Source organism: Zeus faber (assembly GCF_960531495.2).
Source record: "Zeus faber genome assembly, chromosome: 9".
NCBI lineage: Eukaryota > Metazoa > Chordata > Actinopteri > Zeiformes > Zeidae > Zeus > Zeus faber.
The window spans coordinates 23,374,404-23,392,776 of NC_137197.1; the positions used below are offsets into that span (position 1 = coordinate 23,374,404).

Here is an 18,373-nt window from a genome sequence, read left to right on the forward strand (position 1 = left end):
TATTTTATTTTATTTATTTATTTACTGTTTATTCCGAGGAGCGCCACCATTCTGCGCTTCTCTCCGGCCGCCGCGGAATGACACGCACCAGCCCGCACATCAGCAGCTTGATGGAAGATTGACGGTTGACGCGCCTTTTGTACGTTTCGCAGCCCGACGCTTCCTCGGAGAAGCTTTTTTTTTTTTGGTGTGTGTGCGTGTGTGTGTGCGTGTGTGTGTGCGTGTGTGTGTGTGTGTGTGTGTTTGTGTGTGTGTGTGTGGATTTCAAGATTTTTTTCGCCTTTCTTTTTTTTTTTTTTTTTTTTTTTTGAATCTCCGAGCCACCCTCCCGCCCGCTCCCGCATCGCGAACACACGCTTTCCTTTCATTTGCGTCGCATCCGAGCAAGAGCGCAAGAAAACAGCCGTACGCGTTGTCCGATTCTACAATTTAATCGCTGAGGATCCTGCGTCGCGTTATATAAATACGGAGGATTTCCGACGCGGTACATAAGTCGCATCTCCAGCCAAAAATAACAACAAAAACAAACAAAAAAAAAAAAAACAAAAAGCAGGAAAAAAACAACACAGGCTCGAAAATGATGGCCGGCGGAGCAGTGCAGCAGAACGGGATCTTCTCGAACCCTCACCACCACAGTCAGCAGCCGCACATGGAGTCCGACCCGCCGGATTCGCGCAAAAGACCGCTGGAGACCCCCACGGAGGCCAGCAGCACCAAGCGCACGAACACGGGAGGTGAGTGTGGGATGCTGTGCGTGGACCCCGGCTCTCCGTGGGGCGCAGGGGAATGGGGAAGGAGAGCAGGTTGATTTCTGTTCTTTAAATCCCAATCAGAGCCGCGTGCCCTAATAATAGTGACGGGGTGGGAATGGGAAACGTAAACGATGTGACTTTTCACTATAATAACTGATGATTAAAAAAAAAAAAAAAATGTTATTATAATATTAGGCTTATCGCTTTTGTGCAGACAGAGCAAAACAACAATGCCGGGGGCAGAGGGGGGAGAGGAGCGCACATTCTGGGTAAATAGTCGCCCAGTGAGCGAACCGCGTCCACACTAGAAACCCAAAATAACCCAGAATGTAAACAAGTGGAAGCCAGACTCGAGGCTGGTGCGTGATCCCAGCCTCATCCCCGTCGACGGATGACCTTGTGATAATCTCACACATCAACCACCAGAGCCTCTTTGTGCACAATTACACAAGCGGACAGACAAACACCACAACAAAACATCCTGAATGAAGCAGGACAGCTCAAGATGCATGTATTGTTACTGCTGGGCATTGTTTTCATTATTATAATAATAATAATTATTATTATTATTATTTGTATTCTTTGTATTATTTCAATTTGGCAGCAGGAGTGTAGCATATTAATGGTAACATTTTGTCAATATGTGTGAAAATATAAAATCTGATGGTTAATTAATTTGATTTATTCAAGCTAGGTTTTCAAGGGAACATTTAGAGCCATAGGTTAAAGGTCAATAATCCCTTTTTGGTGCACACAAAAAAGGATTACAGAGGGAAGTGATCCAAATACTGTCTAGACCTGGATGTTTTCAGTGAGCGGCTTCCTCGGGTTATACTGACAGACATGACAGGGGGGAAGATTTGCCCGAGCATGGCATTATCTTTTTTACAATTTGACAAAATGGAACATATTAAGGGTCACATTTTGGAAGATAACAGTTATCCAAGTGGTCCAATTGTGTTTTATTCGTTATTATCTGGTTTGTATGGAATATTGATATGTCACCATGGAAATCACCATATTTGGTTTTTGTTTACATGCTGTCATGCGCCAAGCATTCTCATCATCAGGCATTACAATCATCCGTACTCCGACCATGCACCCCATCATGGACATTTAGACATACAATACACCTCCAAATGTATCGTTAATACAGAATATTGTTCACATATATTACGTTTTGGGCCTGTGGTTCAAGATGTAGGGAATGTTCTCTTCAGTCAGCTATGGTATTATTTTGGGCCACCTCTTTAGGTTATGGTGAGAACGAAGTACTGTCATTGTCAAGATGTGGGGAAATATATAATAAATTTGACTAATCCATTAGACTTATTCAAGGTTAGAGCCACAGGTCAAGGGTCAGTTATCCCTTGGGTGCACAAAAAAGAATCACAGAGCAACCTCCATGTTTTCAGTGAGCGACCTCCTCAGGTCATACTGAGAGACATGATTGGGACGAAGATGTATAGGTCACAATGTCCACAGCCATGCCGGTCACTGATAAAGAGTACCTATGTACACAAATGTAAACACAAATATATTTTGAGCATTTGCAGCTTCTTTACATGACCAGCAGCTTCTTTTCATTTTCTTTAACAGGGTCCTCGTGTCACAAAGCAAATAGAACCCTTCTCGCTAGGAGTAATATTTGTGATACTAGACTCTAGGCTAACATGGCTGTAGGCTGCGAAGCACCATGGCCGTCATGGGGGGAGCGGTGCAGAGGGTTAAGATGGTGTTGTTTAAAGGCAGATCGATGCCTTGCTGTTTGAGCGCTAAAGGCGTTCCTCACTGTATCTAAAAACCAAGAGTCTCTCCCCGGGGACCATTGTCGGCGTATAACAGCCAGGCAGCTCATCCATTTAGATAAATGAAAAGGTTGGAATGAACATTGCGAGCATGGCTACCAGGCTTTTAGTCAAACAGAGTGGATGGCTGCAGTTCTCATCACCGGGGGTCACAAGGACAGCAGTGCACAGCCCCCCCCTCACCCCCCCCCCCACCCCCACCCGTCGTAGTCGCGGCACAACGGCCGACATTTGGTTAAAAATGAAGTTGTTCATTCTGACCTCAATACAAACAACGACAAAAGAGAGAAAGAGTTGCGTTCGCCCGCGCATCCTTTATGCACAATTTTGTAATGACGGCTAATTTAATGCTCATTTATTGACTGTGTCTAAAAATGTTTTCTTGTTTTGCTTTCAGCGTCGCCCTGGAATGGGCGCTATGTAAGAATTTAATTTGCATGATGCTCTCAACCTGGCTGAATAGATATTTCCACATCAAAGCCTCTTGCTGCCGTCCAATAATGGCAGTGTTTATTTCCTCGGTGGGATCTGATTACCAAAATAAAAGCGCAAATCACAAGTCCAAATAGCTATACTATTTATCATTAATTGCTTCCTATTTTATTTTCCGGAGAGTAATGATTAAAAAAAAAAAAAAAAAGCCCTTGTATCTTGAGATTTTAAAATATTGGCCTGTCCTATATGAACTCTAACCTAAAGCACGGACCAGACCTTTGGTGCAGAATATTATTTAAACTAAGTTTCATCCAAAAGGCTTTAAAAAAACAGTTTTTATCAGCTTGAAAAATATTTGAGCTTCGCTTAGAGACACTACGCTGCAGTGTTGCTTCACTAAATAAGAAAGTCAAAGTGCTGTAAAGAGATAAGTTTGGTTGTTTCATGCCACACACCCCCCCCTCCTCCCCTGTGCTTCCTCTCTCTGTAGTGGCCTTCCTGCAGCCCCTATTTGAAACTGAAGGCATTCTATTCCCTCACCAAGAAACTGACACTCATGGTAAGAGAGACCCTTTGATTTTGATCTTTTACTTCTTTTCTTTACTTACTTTCTTCGATACAGGACTGGGGTTGGGGTGGGGCTACACACCTGAGATGGTCTTGTTTGTCAAAGAGAGGCCATAGCCTGAAAAAGAAGGTTCCAGAAACGGATCCAAACCCTAACAGATTATGAATTGCTGTAAATCTGGTGCTTTTATTGCTGCAGGGCACAACGTGTAAATTAGTAACACGTTATCCAGCATAACAACATCACATTCTATTCATTATCCAGAATGATGCATGCCTGTGCTGTTTATATCGTATGTTATCAAGTCCATAACATCCATTTCCATGCTTTTTATACAAATTCAGTGTTTATTTTTTATCATGATATTCAACATTATCACTCAGATGAAAAGCCAAAATGGCCTTCAACCCATGCTAACCATATCATCCAAACTATTGGATTTACCAGTGCAATGTTTTTAAAATTGTGTTTAAAGGTCCACTGACTGTTCTTTGAGTTTGTTTGTAAGTGTGATTGACGGTGGTTACAGTATGCATTCACAGTGTTGTTGGGATAAAGCAATATGACATGAATTTTAGGACTAAAATATAAATATTCCAGATCACCTTTCTGTCAAGGATTTTCTTTAACAAGCCATTAAAATGCCACTAACGTTGACACGTTAAAACCATTTCATTGCATTGAGGAAATTGTTTTGCAACAATACCACATCAGTGAACTTAAAATGTCTGACACCTACCTGGTAAGTGGTTGTATTTTTTGCACAAAAAAACAACATTTTTGCAAAAATACAAGTTTGCAGAGGGCTTCATGAGAATGAGACGTATGCATTGTGTGGGAACCATGGTGAAAAACGGAGAGTGGAAACCTAATCAAAAGAAGACAAAATAGATGATTTGGAATTTTCCATTTTTCCATTGCACTCTAAACTGGTTTGTGTCCAGAGCCGGTCCGAATCAGTGTGAGGGGGGAAAGAAAAGAAAAGAAAAGTGACGTTCACTTGGCACAGATGACCTATTGGAAAGCCGGTCAGATCTTTTTTTTTCCCCCTCCGGCGTTATGTACGTCCGTTAGGGGATGTTAGCTAGTGTGGAGGAGACAGGGGAATGCCGCGGTGGCGTGGTGCATAAATCAGACCACGTCTAATAAAAAACGTTCAGTCTTGAAGACAAATATATCAATGACAGTGGCCTGATTTAAAAGCCTCCCTATTCTCCTTTTTAAATCTCAGCAACCTCTTAATTTATACAGACACACGCACACACGCACACACATGCACACAAACACACACACACACACACTCCTGATTCATAGCAGACTTTACATGGGTATAAATACTGCAAGGTGGATTCACACTGACATGTTTATTTTTCGCAGAGCTTTGGCAAACATGTCTCGAGTGTGTTGATCTGCACGTGTATTCATAACTGATTGGCTGCAATGAGATTTTGGTTTCTCAACATTAATTCACCATTTAACTAGTTTTGTTTATTCTTGATTTTTATTGGATCTGCCATTGTATTTTAACCGCTAGAGGCGGTCCACAGTACACAGCAAGACTTGTTATTATCACCATGGTTCTCGGTGACATGCAGCCAATGACCAGTTGAGCAATTCCGTTCCTTCACAGGGGATTTAACTAGCCAAGGTGCAAACGCAGGATCACTGGATCGCAGTGAAGAGTCACATTCTGAACGTCATTATTTGGCAAGGATAGTAACAGCAGTTAGCTTTGGTATGATTGTCGCAGAGCCTCATCAACAATTAACACAATGCTGAGCACACTGACACAGTTGGTCCAGAAACAACAGGACACGGTGCTTCGTGCCAGGGGACAGCAGAGGAAGCATCTGACCAGGCTGTATAGGCAGCTCTGCGTTCAGGATACTGGGAATTAGATTTACCGAAGTCATCTTTATCTCAACGTTTTACTGAAATATTAAAGTCTCCATTGCTATTACTGACAAGGAGTCAACATTATCGTTTAGTTTATTTGTCTTTGAGTGATGCCACATAAAATGAACATATCACAATTTCAAAGAAACACAATTTATGATTAATAAATTTATTATGGTGGAAAAAAATAAAGACTTGGGACTGAGATCATGCTTCGTTTACTGTTGAAATCACGATAATGAACCACATGTGGACTTGGACATCATTCAGCCAGCTTTTATTCCAAATTTCTGCTGTAACTATGACGCACAGTACAATGAGGAACGTCATTCAGGACCAAATGTTAAGAAAAACAGCAAAAGCACAAGTGAGTAAGCCGTTTTATAAAAACCTTTGATGCAGGAGGTGAGTTAATGCTGGGTTCTACCATCGTTTAGTTTAACAGTCAGGGAGATCTTTGCTGATTGGATTCTGCAGTTTCTCCCTTATTGCATTCTTTACCTCAGCTCTCCTTACATTACAGTGCATCCCTTCCCCTCCTCTCCAGTCGTGGGCTCCGAGATATAAAACGTTCATTTAGTAAATGGATATACTGGCAATGCTTTGCCATTAGTGGCCAATGTTGAGAAGAAGGAGGAGGGGGGTTGCCCTTGCCAAGTGACATTATAGTTTACTAGGAGTGCACTGGAAGATTTGTGTGTGTGTGTGTGTGTCTGTGTGTGTGAGTGTGTGAGTGTGTGAGTGTGTGAGTGTGTGTGTGTGTGTGTGTGTGTGTGTGTGTGTGTGCGCACGCATTATGTGCATATGGCGGTATGTGTCTTTACCCCTAATTGTGTTTGTGGCTGTCTCTATATGTTGTGTTGTGTGTGGTTGTGTGCAATTTGTGACTTATTAATGTATTCCTTCTTTATATACGTAGACACACACACACACACACACACACACACACACTAATGCGCAGCCTTTATTGAGCCCTCAGCGTATGAGACAAGGCCTTTGACGGTATTGATCCTTGGTGAGGTTAGTGTTTTCTGTTGCACCTAGAACAGAGTGGAGCACCTTTTTAGGCATACAGGCCATTGATCCATTGGCAAGACAGGGGAGGAAGCCTTGCATTTGTCTTTGAACAGGGCAGAATAATAAACAGCCTCTCCAAAATGGAGACCACACTATTATGTGGAATCAGAACACGGAGAGCCACTTCTCAAACCATTACCAAAGAGCTTTTCTTATGTCTCCTTGGAGTTGCATGTTTTTCAAAGAAATATATTGTGCAAACCTTCATTTTACAAGCCAGTTTTTGGGGTCAAAAATTTGATTATTTATAATCAAAAAAAACAAACAACCGATATCGAATTAGACTCCATTTTGGAATGCCACTGGTTTAGAATGTCGTAGCATTTTTCACCCTCCCAAGTAAATGGATTTGTAACATTTTGCAGCCCGCGTTGATTGACACAGAGAACCCAGAGTTTGTGAGCCGCACATCTGTATTTCGGAACACGCCGTTCCCTTTCCTCCGCGACGCAGCTTTTTATTCGCCTGTGTGTCTTTCGGCAGCACCCCCGCCCTGTACCCGCCCAGACCCCGTCCAGAACCCCCCCCCCCCTGTTCTCTCCTCTTCATCCATACTAATCATGTTCTACTTCGGGCCATCATGACTCCTCCTCCCTCACCCGCCTCATACTGCCACCTCTTCATCCTCCAATCCCCCAACCCCCCCAAACAAACACACACTCCATCCCTCTATCAATCGGCGGCTGCCACTGATGACGCTTGCTCCGCAACTGTTACTGTGGCCGCCGATGGATTTGTCAACTGCGTTCTATCGGTAACGGCAGCTTCTTCTCCCGCTCTACCTCCTCTCTAAACCACTGCGTCAAAGGTAAAAAAAAAAAAAGCGGCGCCATTGTACAGGGTGGGGTGAAGGCGCTAGTAGGCGGGGGTACGCTTACAAAGGGAGGCACATGATTGGTGGAGTGCGACGCCTGTTGTAGCTAGTTGTTCACAGATTGGTCAGGACGGAACGAGAGATGGAGCGGAATATGGATGAGGGAGGGATGAAAGGAGCGATGCAGCAGGGAGGATTGGCAGGGCCCCCTTTCCTCCCGAATAGCCCTGCACACAGCACACATGCGCGCACACGCACACACACACACACACACACACACACACACACAAAGGAGGCGGCATCTCTTTTTACTAGCTTTGTTAATATCACCCCCGTGTCCATGGCGATACAAATATAGACGCCAAAGCAGCCACCATCATTTTAATATCGAGGCTTCTCATTGGCTAGTTCTGATGTAAAACACCAAATCTAGTGGAGAGAGTTTTTTTTTTCTACCCTCAGTTCCAAGTTTCTTTTTGGGGGGCTGTTATGACAATTGCTAGCCCCCTTTTGTGGCAAAAAAAAAAATCTCCGGGATATTTCATATTTTTCAAGGCTGGAGGGAATGTTCATTCATCATATCTGTCATTGATTAGTTCATTCCGCAAACGCTGAATGTCAGTTCATTTCGGAGGAAAAAAATTAATTACCAGCAGCTAATTATTCAAAATACGAGAATCGTGTATGTTCTTTAATAATTTAGTATCCCCCCCAACACAATACTTTCATTGTAAGAAAATCTCCAGCTCTCTCTGAATTTGTTATACTCTCAGAAGGTCAATTAAATATTTAAAATAAGAATTTTAATTTGAACAGTTGAATATAAAAACTGCATAAATCTTAACCCTGACATCAGAGAAGAGTCAGAGAAACAAAAAAAAAAACCCAAACATTTTCTCTAGCCTATCCGTTGTCTCCATGCTCTTAGTGTTTAGGAGTGACAAGGGCCATCTTTCAGGCTACAGACAGCTGGCCAGAGCCTCACTGCTGGAGAGCTTTACACGTGTGTGTGTGTGTGTGTGTGTGTGTGTGTGTGTGTGTGTGTGTGTGTGTGTGTGTGTGTGTGTGTGTGTGTGTGTGTGTGTGTGTGTGTGTGTGTGTGTGTGTGTGTGTGTGTGTGTGTGTGTGTGTGTGTGTGTGTGTGTGCGTGCCTGTGCGTGCGTGTGCGTGCGCAGGCCTCGATGCTCTACCGCCCAACAAAGGAGTGGAGGACCGAAGGGGAGGGGGTGTGAGACAAAGCCTGCAACCCCCCAACCCTCTCTGCTTAGAGGAGATGAATATTTTCCAAGTCCCCAGAGCCATGTGCCCACACACACACACACACACACCATCACCCCCCAAACGCTGCCTGGAGAGGGGGTCCGAACGAGCAAAAGATAGAGAGAAAAAAATACAAACATGTAGGGAAAGGACAGTGCCGAGTGGCAAGCTATAGTTTGAAACATTTACGGTACCTGCATGAAGGGACATTCAAATCCCATTTTTTAAAATGTATTAAATATAAAAAAGGTATTTTACTGCAGTATTAACAATTATAATCGATCCGCACACGCTGTGGACGCCGCAGCGGCACGATATGAAGGTTTAAAAAACAAAAAAAAACTCGAAACCCTCATGATTTCCATTGCATATTTTAACTACTAGAGACAAATAATAAACAATGGCTGCGATTAGATTATTCAAAATTAAGTCAAGTTACTCAGTTAGTAACTGTATTATTTATATGATTTCCAGATATGAAGTCTTGACTTTTTTTTTAGATAAATAGAATATCAAGACTGTTGAATCAGAATATAGTGCAATAACTTGGTATCCATGTTGTACAGTAAGAAATATAATATATTGTTACCCATTTTACCCAAGAACATGACAGTAACAGCGCGAGTCACAAGCATGATACAGTCCAGTACGCTACCAGTGAAAACTTTAACGAGCAAATTGATCATTAATGTCATGTGTTTAGATGGGCTCCAAAGTGACAAAGAGCAGCAGACAGTGAGGGTGATCTTTAGCCCCCAGAAATGTCTACTATAGCCCCCCCCCCCATGTCCGTGGACACCAGATCCCAGGATTTGAGCCTCCAATCCCCCTGCGTGGAAAGCCTATTCTGGGCCTCGCGGGTCTGGAGGGTCCCTAGCAACAGATTGGACTGTTTACTCACCAACTTTATAATACCGTATGCCTGTCTATTATTCATTGTAGGACGCGTGTCCTCTTTACATGAGAGCGCATTAAGAGGAGCTTACATGACGTCTGTCCTTATGAGGACACAACGACACACTTATTCACTTATCAGACACTTATACCAACTTGCATACATATACAGATAATGACATTAAAAACACAGACGTGCATTCTTTGCTCACTCATCCCAGGAACATTATCGCTTCAGCTTCTATCTTAGTCTTTTACTTTCTTTCTTTCTTTCTTTCTTTCTTTCTTTCTTTCCTTCTTTCTTTCTTCTGTGCCTGTGTGAGGCTGTGGAGACATGTAGGCCATTCCATGACCCGACTGGCCGTGCAACTCTGCTACTGGCTCGCTTAATGGCGAACTTCTGGGTGTGGTGGGCTGGACTTACATTACCTCGCAGACACACACACACACACACACACACACACACACACACACACACACTGTTGACATATAAGAGGAAATGTGAGTACTTCCTGTGTGTAGCCACTTCCCAGATAGGAGTGTGTTTGTGTGTGCGGATACAGTACATGTGTCTCTCTTTTGTGAGCGTGTTGCTTGGAGGGAAGAAAACAAAGACGCTCGCCACGGCAACCAAAGAAACATTTAACTACTCAGCTGCTATCACAAACACACACACACACATGCGCCCACATACACACACGTTGTACTTTTTCAGTGGAAAGTGAAAATGCGCCGACCGATTTTCTAAATGCAGTAAGTCCAAACATTTAAACCTCAATAGCACTTAACCACTTCATGCTTTGGTTGTACCAGAAAGCCATCACATTTGTATATGTGTAACTATGAATGTAAAACACACATGTTCAGCACTTGTTGATAATAAAAAAAAAAAAGAGTCCGCAATATTTAACTGTTTCCAGGTTAGTTTCGAAGTTTCCCCAAATCTCAGGCAGTGATCACATCTCATCGCTGCTGTGACGGTAAAAAGCAGAGTGGCAACATTTGCAGTTTTGTTTATGGTCCTTTAATTGAAAGCTTACATGTAATTAATCCAGAGTTTAGTCAGTATGAAGTGACCCACTGTGCACGGGGAATCAAAGATCTGTTTGCTGCGCTGATTTGTGTGATTTACGGTGAGGTGAGATAAGATAAGACTTAATTAATCCCCAGGGGAAATTCAGGATGAACTGTTGTGATTGGCCAAGATGGAAATTCAGTGTCACCCAGGTGAACTGGCAACCCTGGAGCAGTCGGAGGCTGAGGCTCTTAATCAAGGCTACTCTGGCAGATCTGCCAACCAAGGGGATTGCGCTTGTGCCCCCTTATTGGAAGACAGCTTCGGTAAAAGCTAGTCTGTCCTGTTACCTTCGTTGCCCGTTGTTTCAGACGCACTAAACATGTAGACATACTAATTTGCTTGACTGATAGTATACTATTCCATTGCTCACAGGGAAGTCGCTCTGATGGGTCAGGCATGGCCAGCCGAGCAGTCCCCCCCAATAGATCAGGCTTCATGAGGGGATCGGCTTCTCCCACAGTACTTGTTATGCTCTGTTACATCTAGATGTCTGTGAATCACCTGCACCCTGAGACAGGGCGCGTACTCCGAAGAGGAGTCTCTGGGTAATTAGTCACAGCTTGTCTCTGATTCACAGCTATTCTTATTCTAGCTGCTTCAAAGCTGAAGCAAGTTGTTCTACCTGTCAGCTGGGTTCCATGCCCGTGTATACGCTGTTTTTCAGTGACCTCGAAAAAGAACCCCATGCTTGCCGGGCTACAGGTAAACTGTAGTAACTCCCGAGCAAGCGGATCATTGACCTTAATGCAATATATCCAAATCACATCCAAATATGGCAGGGTATATCAAATGGGATGTTGGGATGATTAAAATAATATTGGTGATGATATGTTTTATATGTAGTAATAACGCATGCTTGCACACTGTTATTTTCCATCCATGAACATTGCCCCTGAATTTAATTGATCTGTAGGTACTCTAAAAATCGTACCTTAGAAGCAATACACTTCAGCAATGGTTTTAAATGTTCCATTTGTAAATGGGTTTGGTGAACACGTTGGTCAGATTTATTTATGAAACGCTTTAAACACAAATGTCATAATGAAGTCGGGACATTAAATCACATCATAAAGCACCGAATGATGTTCACCTTTGTCGTAGACGTACAGGATATAGTACTTGCTTCTGGCACTGACCCTACCAACACTCGCAGGCTGCAACTTTACACTCGAAAGGAGCTTTAAAATGAGCTGCGCAGCGATACAGATTTAAGTTTGGTGTTTTTTATTGACTTTCAGCTTTTTACGCAGACCATTTAAGAATGTTGATTAAAAAAATGGCTATACTGTACATGCCATTCGATAATCTAAATCCTCCCAAAATTTACTCAATATTTGCAGAGAAATATTCAAAGCATTGTGCAAACCCTTTCCTTTTGCCTTGTTTCTTTGTTTCTTCATTTTTACAAATTGCTTTTGAACTAAAAATCTATCTATCAGTTATGACAAAAAATTAAGCCCAACAGAATAAAGTCTAACTTTTGCATTAAACAAACCTGTTCACCCCACAGCTTACCACAGCTGCCCTGGTTACGTAGTGGCATTGATTAATATTCACAGGAAAATTTCTATATATTTTTTTTCCTTCTCCAGCCTCGCCCAGGAACACCCAGCGTATTATTCAGTCAAGGACAACAAAGTTTGTTTGAAGTAAACCTCACAGTCTTCTTAGGGGTTTTGTTAAGTAGTGTAACCGATAGAACAAAAGAGTAAAGTTTTCATGTAATTTTCATATTAATTAAAAAGGCGTAGAAGGCTGGGGCGTCCTGTTGCCTCAACCAGATCAGCATGCACACCATAGGCGACAGGCCTGCAGCAACCCAGGTGCGAATCCGGCCTGCTGTCATTTGCTGTGTGTGTCTCTCCCCCTCTCTACCCCCACATTCCCTGTCTCTCCACAATAAAAAAAATATACAGTCTATCATTATAAAAGAAGGTATACAAAGCTTATATGAATGTGAATGTTACTTCATCCATGCAAACATGAGATTGTTCAGTCTCCAAACATTTGAAATGTGTAGATGGTCTTGTTAGAAGTAAAAAAAAAAAAAAAACACTACTCTATGCATTTTTATTTAAGGCAGAGTTTTGTACCCTTCTATGCCTCCTGCATAAATCATGTTCGTAAGGAGGAGTAGACAAATATATATATACACAGTATATATACAAACATACATACATACATACATACATACATACATACATACATACATACATACATACATACATACATACACCGATCAGCCACAACATTAAAACCACCACTAATAAACCACTAATATTGTGTAGATCCCCCTCGTGCCGCCAAGACAGCTCTGACTCGTGGAGGCATGGACTCCACAAGACCTCTGAAGGTGTCCTGTGGTATCTGGCACCAAGACGTTAGCAGCAGATCCTTTAAGTCCTGTAAGTTGGGAGGTGGGGCCCCCATGGATCGGGTTTGTTGTTCCAGCACATCCCACAGATGCTCCATCGGATCAGACACTAACCCCGCCCATCCACATGATGTAGAAGAAAACGTGATTCATCATCAGACCAGGCCACCTTCTTCCATTGCACCATGGTCCAGTTCAGATGCTCACGTGCCCATTGTAGGTGCTTTCAGCTGATCTGCGCATACACAGCCCCATACACACCAAGCTGTGGTGCACTGTGTGTTCTGACACCTTTCTATCATAGCAGCATTAACTTTTTCAGATCCTTACGCTTGCCCATTTTTCCTGCTACCAACACATCAACTTCAGGAACCGACTGTTCACTTGCTGCCATATATATCCCACCCCTTGACAGGTGCCATTGGAACCAGATGATCGATGTTATTCACTTCACCTGTCAGTGGTTTTAATGTTGTTGCTGATTGGTGTGTGTGTGTGTGTGTGTGTGTGTGTGTGTGTGTGTGTGTGTGTGTGTGTGTGTGTGTGTGTGTGTGTGTGTGTGTGTGTGTGTGTGTGTGTGTGTGTGTGTGTGTGTGTGTGTGTGTGTGTGTGTGTGTATATATATATATATATATATATATATAGCAGTTTGGTAGCAGATGTACACAAGTGATGAACATGAGTCATTCATACCGTTCCTTATAAAGTTGATGAGCATGAGTCAGGTTGTTAAGAAGAAGAAGATTCTTTATTTATCACACGGCACACACACCACAACACATGCACTCATGCGGCTACCAACACGCACATGCTTCAAATGGTGGCCGGTGAAAGGGAGTTCTCTGCTTTTAACCCATCCTGGCTTGTCCTTCCTCCGGGGGGCAGCCAGGAGCAGTGGGCAGCGTACAGCGACGCACCTGGGGACCAATTACAAATGTCCATCGCTGGTCAGACGACGATGTTTTGCTTGTTAAGGTGTGCGTAGGCCCAAAACATCGGAAAGGAGCTGTTTGCGGAGGTGGTGGTGGTGGTGTGTGTCCACCTGCTGCAATGGCAGAGTGTGTGTGTGTGTGTGTGTGTGTGTGTGTGTGTGTGTGTGTGTGTGTGTGTGTGTGTGTGTGTGTGTGTGTGTGTGTGTGTTTGTTGTGTGTGTTTGTTGTGTGTGTGTATTGTGTTTATGTGCGTTGTTGCAGTGTAGGTTTATGCATATATCACTTTGTCGGCGAGCCTGCCAAAGCCACATATAGGAAACACTGAAATTTCTTCTTATATGTCCGAAGTGTGTGTGTGTGTGTGTGTGTGTGTGTGTGTGTGTGTGTGTGTGTGTGTGTGTGTGTGTGTGTGTGTGTGTGTGTGTGTGTGTGTGTGTGTGTGTGTGTGTGTGTGTGTGTGTGGTTGTTTGTGTTGTGATATTATTTATCAATCCCCCTGCCTTATTAATATGGGGTGGCTATAATTAGCCAGCCTCTTTCTAAAGCAGGTCAGTCTTAGGCTGCGCACTCAAAGTGGGTCACTGCAGAAAGCTGCTACCGCTACACTATCTGGAGAGGGGGTGGGACGCACTGTACAGAGGGGTGGGGGCGGGGGGGCGGGGGGGGGGGGGGGTAGGAGATGTGGGGCTGGGAGGAGAGAAGGGGAAAGGAAAAATAACTGGATGGCAGAGAAAGGGAATACATGATGGAGGGAGAGAAGCAGAAGGCAACAGAGGATTCAGGGAGTGGAAGGACACATAGCAGATGATGGGAGGGGAGAGGGAGCATTGAGGAGGGGAGCAGTGGGGAAAGGTAGGAAGAAACGAGAGGAAAAGAAGAAAGCAAAAGATGAAGCGCGGCGGATGACAGAGGTGTATAAAGAAGGACCAGAGAAAGAGGAACGCGGGGTCAGGTGGAGAAACAGGGAGAAAAAAAAAAAGACATGGGTTAAAAGGAACCAAAATTGAACAAAAACACATGGAGTATGTACACAGTTCTGTCACCAAGTACGAACATTTATTTTCTGTACTATCCATCGTTTTTACTTTTTACTCTCCTATGTTTCTAACACCCTAACATATAAACTGTCATCAGGGTCTGCATGAGCACTCATCTGCAGAACAAAGGTACATTCGGCACTTACTGTAATGCTGTATTTTAGATATATTAGAGAGCAAGCACTTATATACTTTTACTGAGGTGGACTGGTTAATGTAGTACTTTGACTTTGCTGGAGTAATTTTGTGTCAAGGTATTAGAAGTTTTACTTAAGTAAAAGGTCCGAGTACTTCTTCCACCACTGGTAACATCATACATGCTGCCTGTAATTTAATGGTTCCATGTATTTCACGTAAATCTCATACATTTAACTTTAACATAATTTAAATAGTATATTTCTCTACGTGCAGAATTTGAAACCTCAAAACCAGGGGGGAAAAAGGGCAAATAAAGAACAGAAAATAAATCAAATAGAGATTGATTGTAAAAGGCTGTTTGTTAAAGAGATGTTGTGTAAACTGTAGATTTCTGTCTCTCCGTGCCTGGGACGCCAGCCGTGCATGTGACATCATCACCGGTGCCGATGAGGAAGGTCAGGGTTGTATTATGTTCCTGGTTGGAGTGTAACAGCTGTTCGGGGCTCTCAGCCAGCCTGAAAACACACCGTGGGATAAGCGCACTGTCCAACGGCAATCGTCGAAAAGCAGTGTTTTACAACGTCTCCATTTTGGAAATCGATTTATGAAAGAGTAACACCGGAGGGCTAAAACAGGTCCAATTTAAAATGTGTTGTTTTTGAAAGGAAGTGTCATTTTCCCGCAAAACAGATGTAAAAGGAAACAAAAGATTTTTTTAGGGTGAGTAACACACTTGAACTGTTCAATTTCCAGAGGAAAGGGAAGTTTCATACACAAGGGAGAATTCAAAGTGTTTTACATAACGCATAAAATACATTATATAAAAGCAAAGAAGAATAAAATAATTGAAATAAAAGGCTAAAAACAAGACGTACATACAAAAAATAGATGAGATAGATAACATGCTAAAGAGATCAAATGTTTTAAACAGGCCTACACACTAGGTGTGACAATCTGGCTCCCCAAAACAACAGTCGGGTTTGTTGTCGGGTTAATGGAAAGCGCGGTATGTTTTAACCAAAAAGATATACAGTTCTGTAGGAATCCCAATAAATTGTTCAGTGTAATTTCCCAGTAAACTGTCATTAGTTTTTAAACGGCAGACGGAGAACAGCAGTTGTTACAAGGTGCCTTTCCCATGGAGAGAGTGTGCCTCGGTAATGATAATCCTATTTTAATCTGCCTCCCGAGGTTCTGTGTCCTGTATTATCAAATATGAAGAATACCGTCGACCGGGGAGTCGAGCGAGACGCACAGAGGATCGCGGTGGCGGTTTAAAGAGACATTGCACCAGTAAATCAGATTTAAAACCCTTAAAGGAGCTGGAGGCGTCACGATGGGTGTCATTTTCTCCACATGATGACAAGGATGCGCTGCTTTTACACATGGACATGGAAATCTGTTACAACGTTGTAATGAAGCTGGTAAAATATATGACGCCGAGAGACGTTCAGCGAGCGGCTTCTGAGAGGAACTTTAGCTCAGGGATTAGAATGTGAGTTTGCGTTGTGTCCTATCGGTTGAACATAATTTCTAAGTGCTTCTACAGAAACTTACAGTTGAGATCAAAATCTTTCCAGTATCAACATCGTTGTTGTGCTTGCGTTTTGTACGTACTTTTGCGTTTGCATCTATTGTTTGATTCACACTTAGCTTAACAAAACCAACCTGACGCTGGTTCTCTGGAAGAAACCTCAACCTTGCTTGTAAATTTGAACTTTATTGGCGCTGTCAGAGCCGCGTCCTTTAATCAAGTCCTCAGGAAAGACCCGACCTTCAAGTTCTAGCGCCCACTCCACTTGTACACCTGACCCCAGTGTGGCGTCATCGGAATCTTTGGACCTCAATTGCAATGGCAGAGTCGGGAGCTCAATCTCAAAGGATGATTGGTACTCGAGGACCGGATTGAGAAAACATTGCATTAGGGCTTCAGCAAAACAACCAGCAAAAGGGAGCTTGGAATGGAGTTTTTGGTAAAAACCTTTTATCCAACAGTGAATCTTAAGCAGGTGCTGTGATGAGTTTTATGGCTGAAGCTATGTCAGTTTCTGATTGTCTGGACAGTTCCTACCAGTTTTCCCTCATATTTGCACGCAGGTGCGCGCAAATGTCTGGGTGGCGGCCGGGCCTCCCGCGTTGTGTGATGCTATGTGCACGTGTGCGATGGTGGGCTCATAACTATCGCCTGAATCTGATTAGCTTCAATAACAAATCGGCGACCGCCATATTCCGCAACTCTTTCCGCGTGCCAAGGCGGTGATGAGGAACAGATTCCTCAGGCCCGGCGCTGAAATTAGATCAGACCAATCTGGAGAGAGTGTTCCGAGGCATGCAGAAATGGACATGCGGAGAGAAAAGAGGGAGGCGGAGAGAGAGGGGGCGATACAGATAGCAGCGGGGTGGAATCATCGGATTATGGAAATGATTAGTTGCCATGGATATCAATCATCATTAGACGCAATTGGAGGGTTTTATTTGTCTCGGGGAAATCTTGAGCAGTTGTTGCACAGAATGGGTGAAGAGAACGACGGTGACGCGGTGATGGCAGAGAATACAGACAAACAAATGGTTCCGCCACTGTGCAGCCGTGTGGCACTAACATGACCCCCTTGTCCCTTTCACCCAACTCACTTCCTATCTTGCGGTTTCTTCACTTATCCGCAGACTTCCACTCTGGAGCAAACACAAACGTGATGACCTTTTTCTGGGTCATGACCTCAATGTTTGAATTTAAATGAACCAATATGAATGAGTGCATTTCCCCAACAACAGCAATGCATACTGTGGCCTTTTGTCTACATCGTTTTTTGTTTTCAGTTTTTTGTATTTCACATTTTTTATGCCAACTTCCTACCCCTCACTTCCTGTTTCCTGTTTCCTGCTGCAGAGGAAGGCGAATACTTCCTGAAGGTGTTGATCCCCAGCTACGCGGCGGGCTCCATCATCGGGAAGGGAGGCCAGACCATTGTCCAACTGCAGAAGGAGACTGGAGCAACCATCAAATTGTCCAAATCCAAAGACTTCTACCCTGGTAAGAAGTGTGGACGCAACTGTAACTGGATCTAACACTGTTTGATAGATAGATTAATAGATAGATTAATAGATAGATAGATAGATAGATAGATAGATAGATAGATAGATAGATAGATAGATAGATAGATAGATAGATAGATAAAGATCTGAAGTGGCATCAGATCATGCCAGTGGGTTTGGGCCGAGAGGCCATGTGCTGGTTCTGATTCTCAGTGCTGTACGTCTATGGCCTAGATTCACCTCTGCCTAATAAAATCATATTTATAGCAGCTACAGC

The 18,373-nt window shown here is 43.2% G+C and overlaps 1 protein-coding gene across 2 annotated transcripts in view; it reads left to right on the plus strand.

Moving 5' to 3' along the window:
- Positions 1-372: 372 nt before the first annotated feature.
- The window catches only part of nova2 (NOVA alternative splicing regulator 2), a 68,433-nt gene continuing 50,432 nt past the window's right edge, over positions 373-18,373 (plus strand). Inside the window, exons 1-3 of one of the 2 annotated variants that reach the window (XM_080006470.1) lie at positions 373-734; positions 3,486-3,554; positions 17,951-18,094. In XM_080006470.1, the coding sequence (XP_079862596.1) occupies positions 578-734; positions 3,486-3,554; positions 17,951-18,094 (370 nt within the window). In that variant the 5' untranslated portion in view covers positions 373-577. The remainder of the gene's footprint in view (positions 735-3,485; positions 3,555-17,950; positions 18,095-18,373) is intronic. The other variant, XM_080006471.1, reaches the window with a different exon arrangement.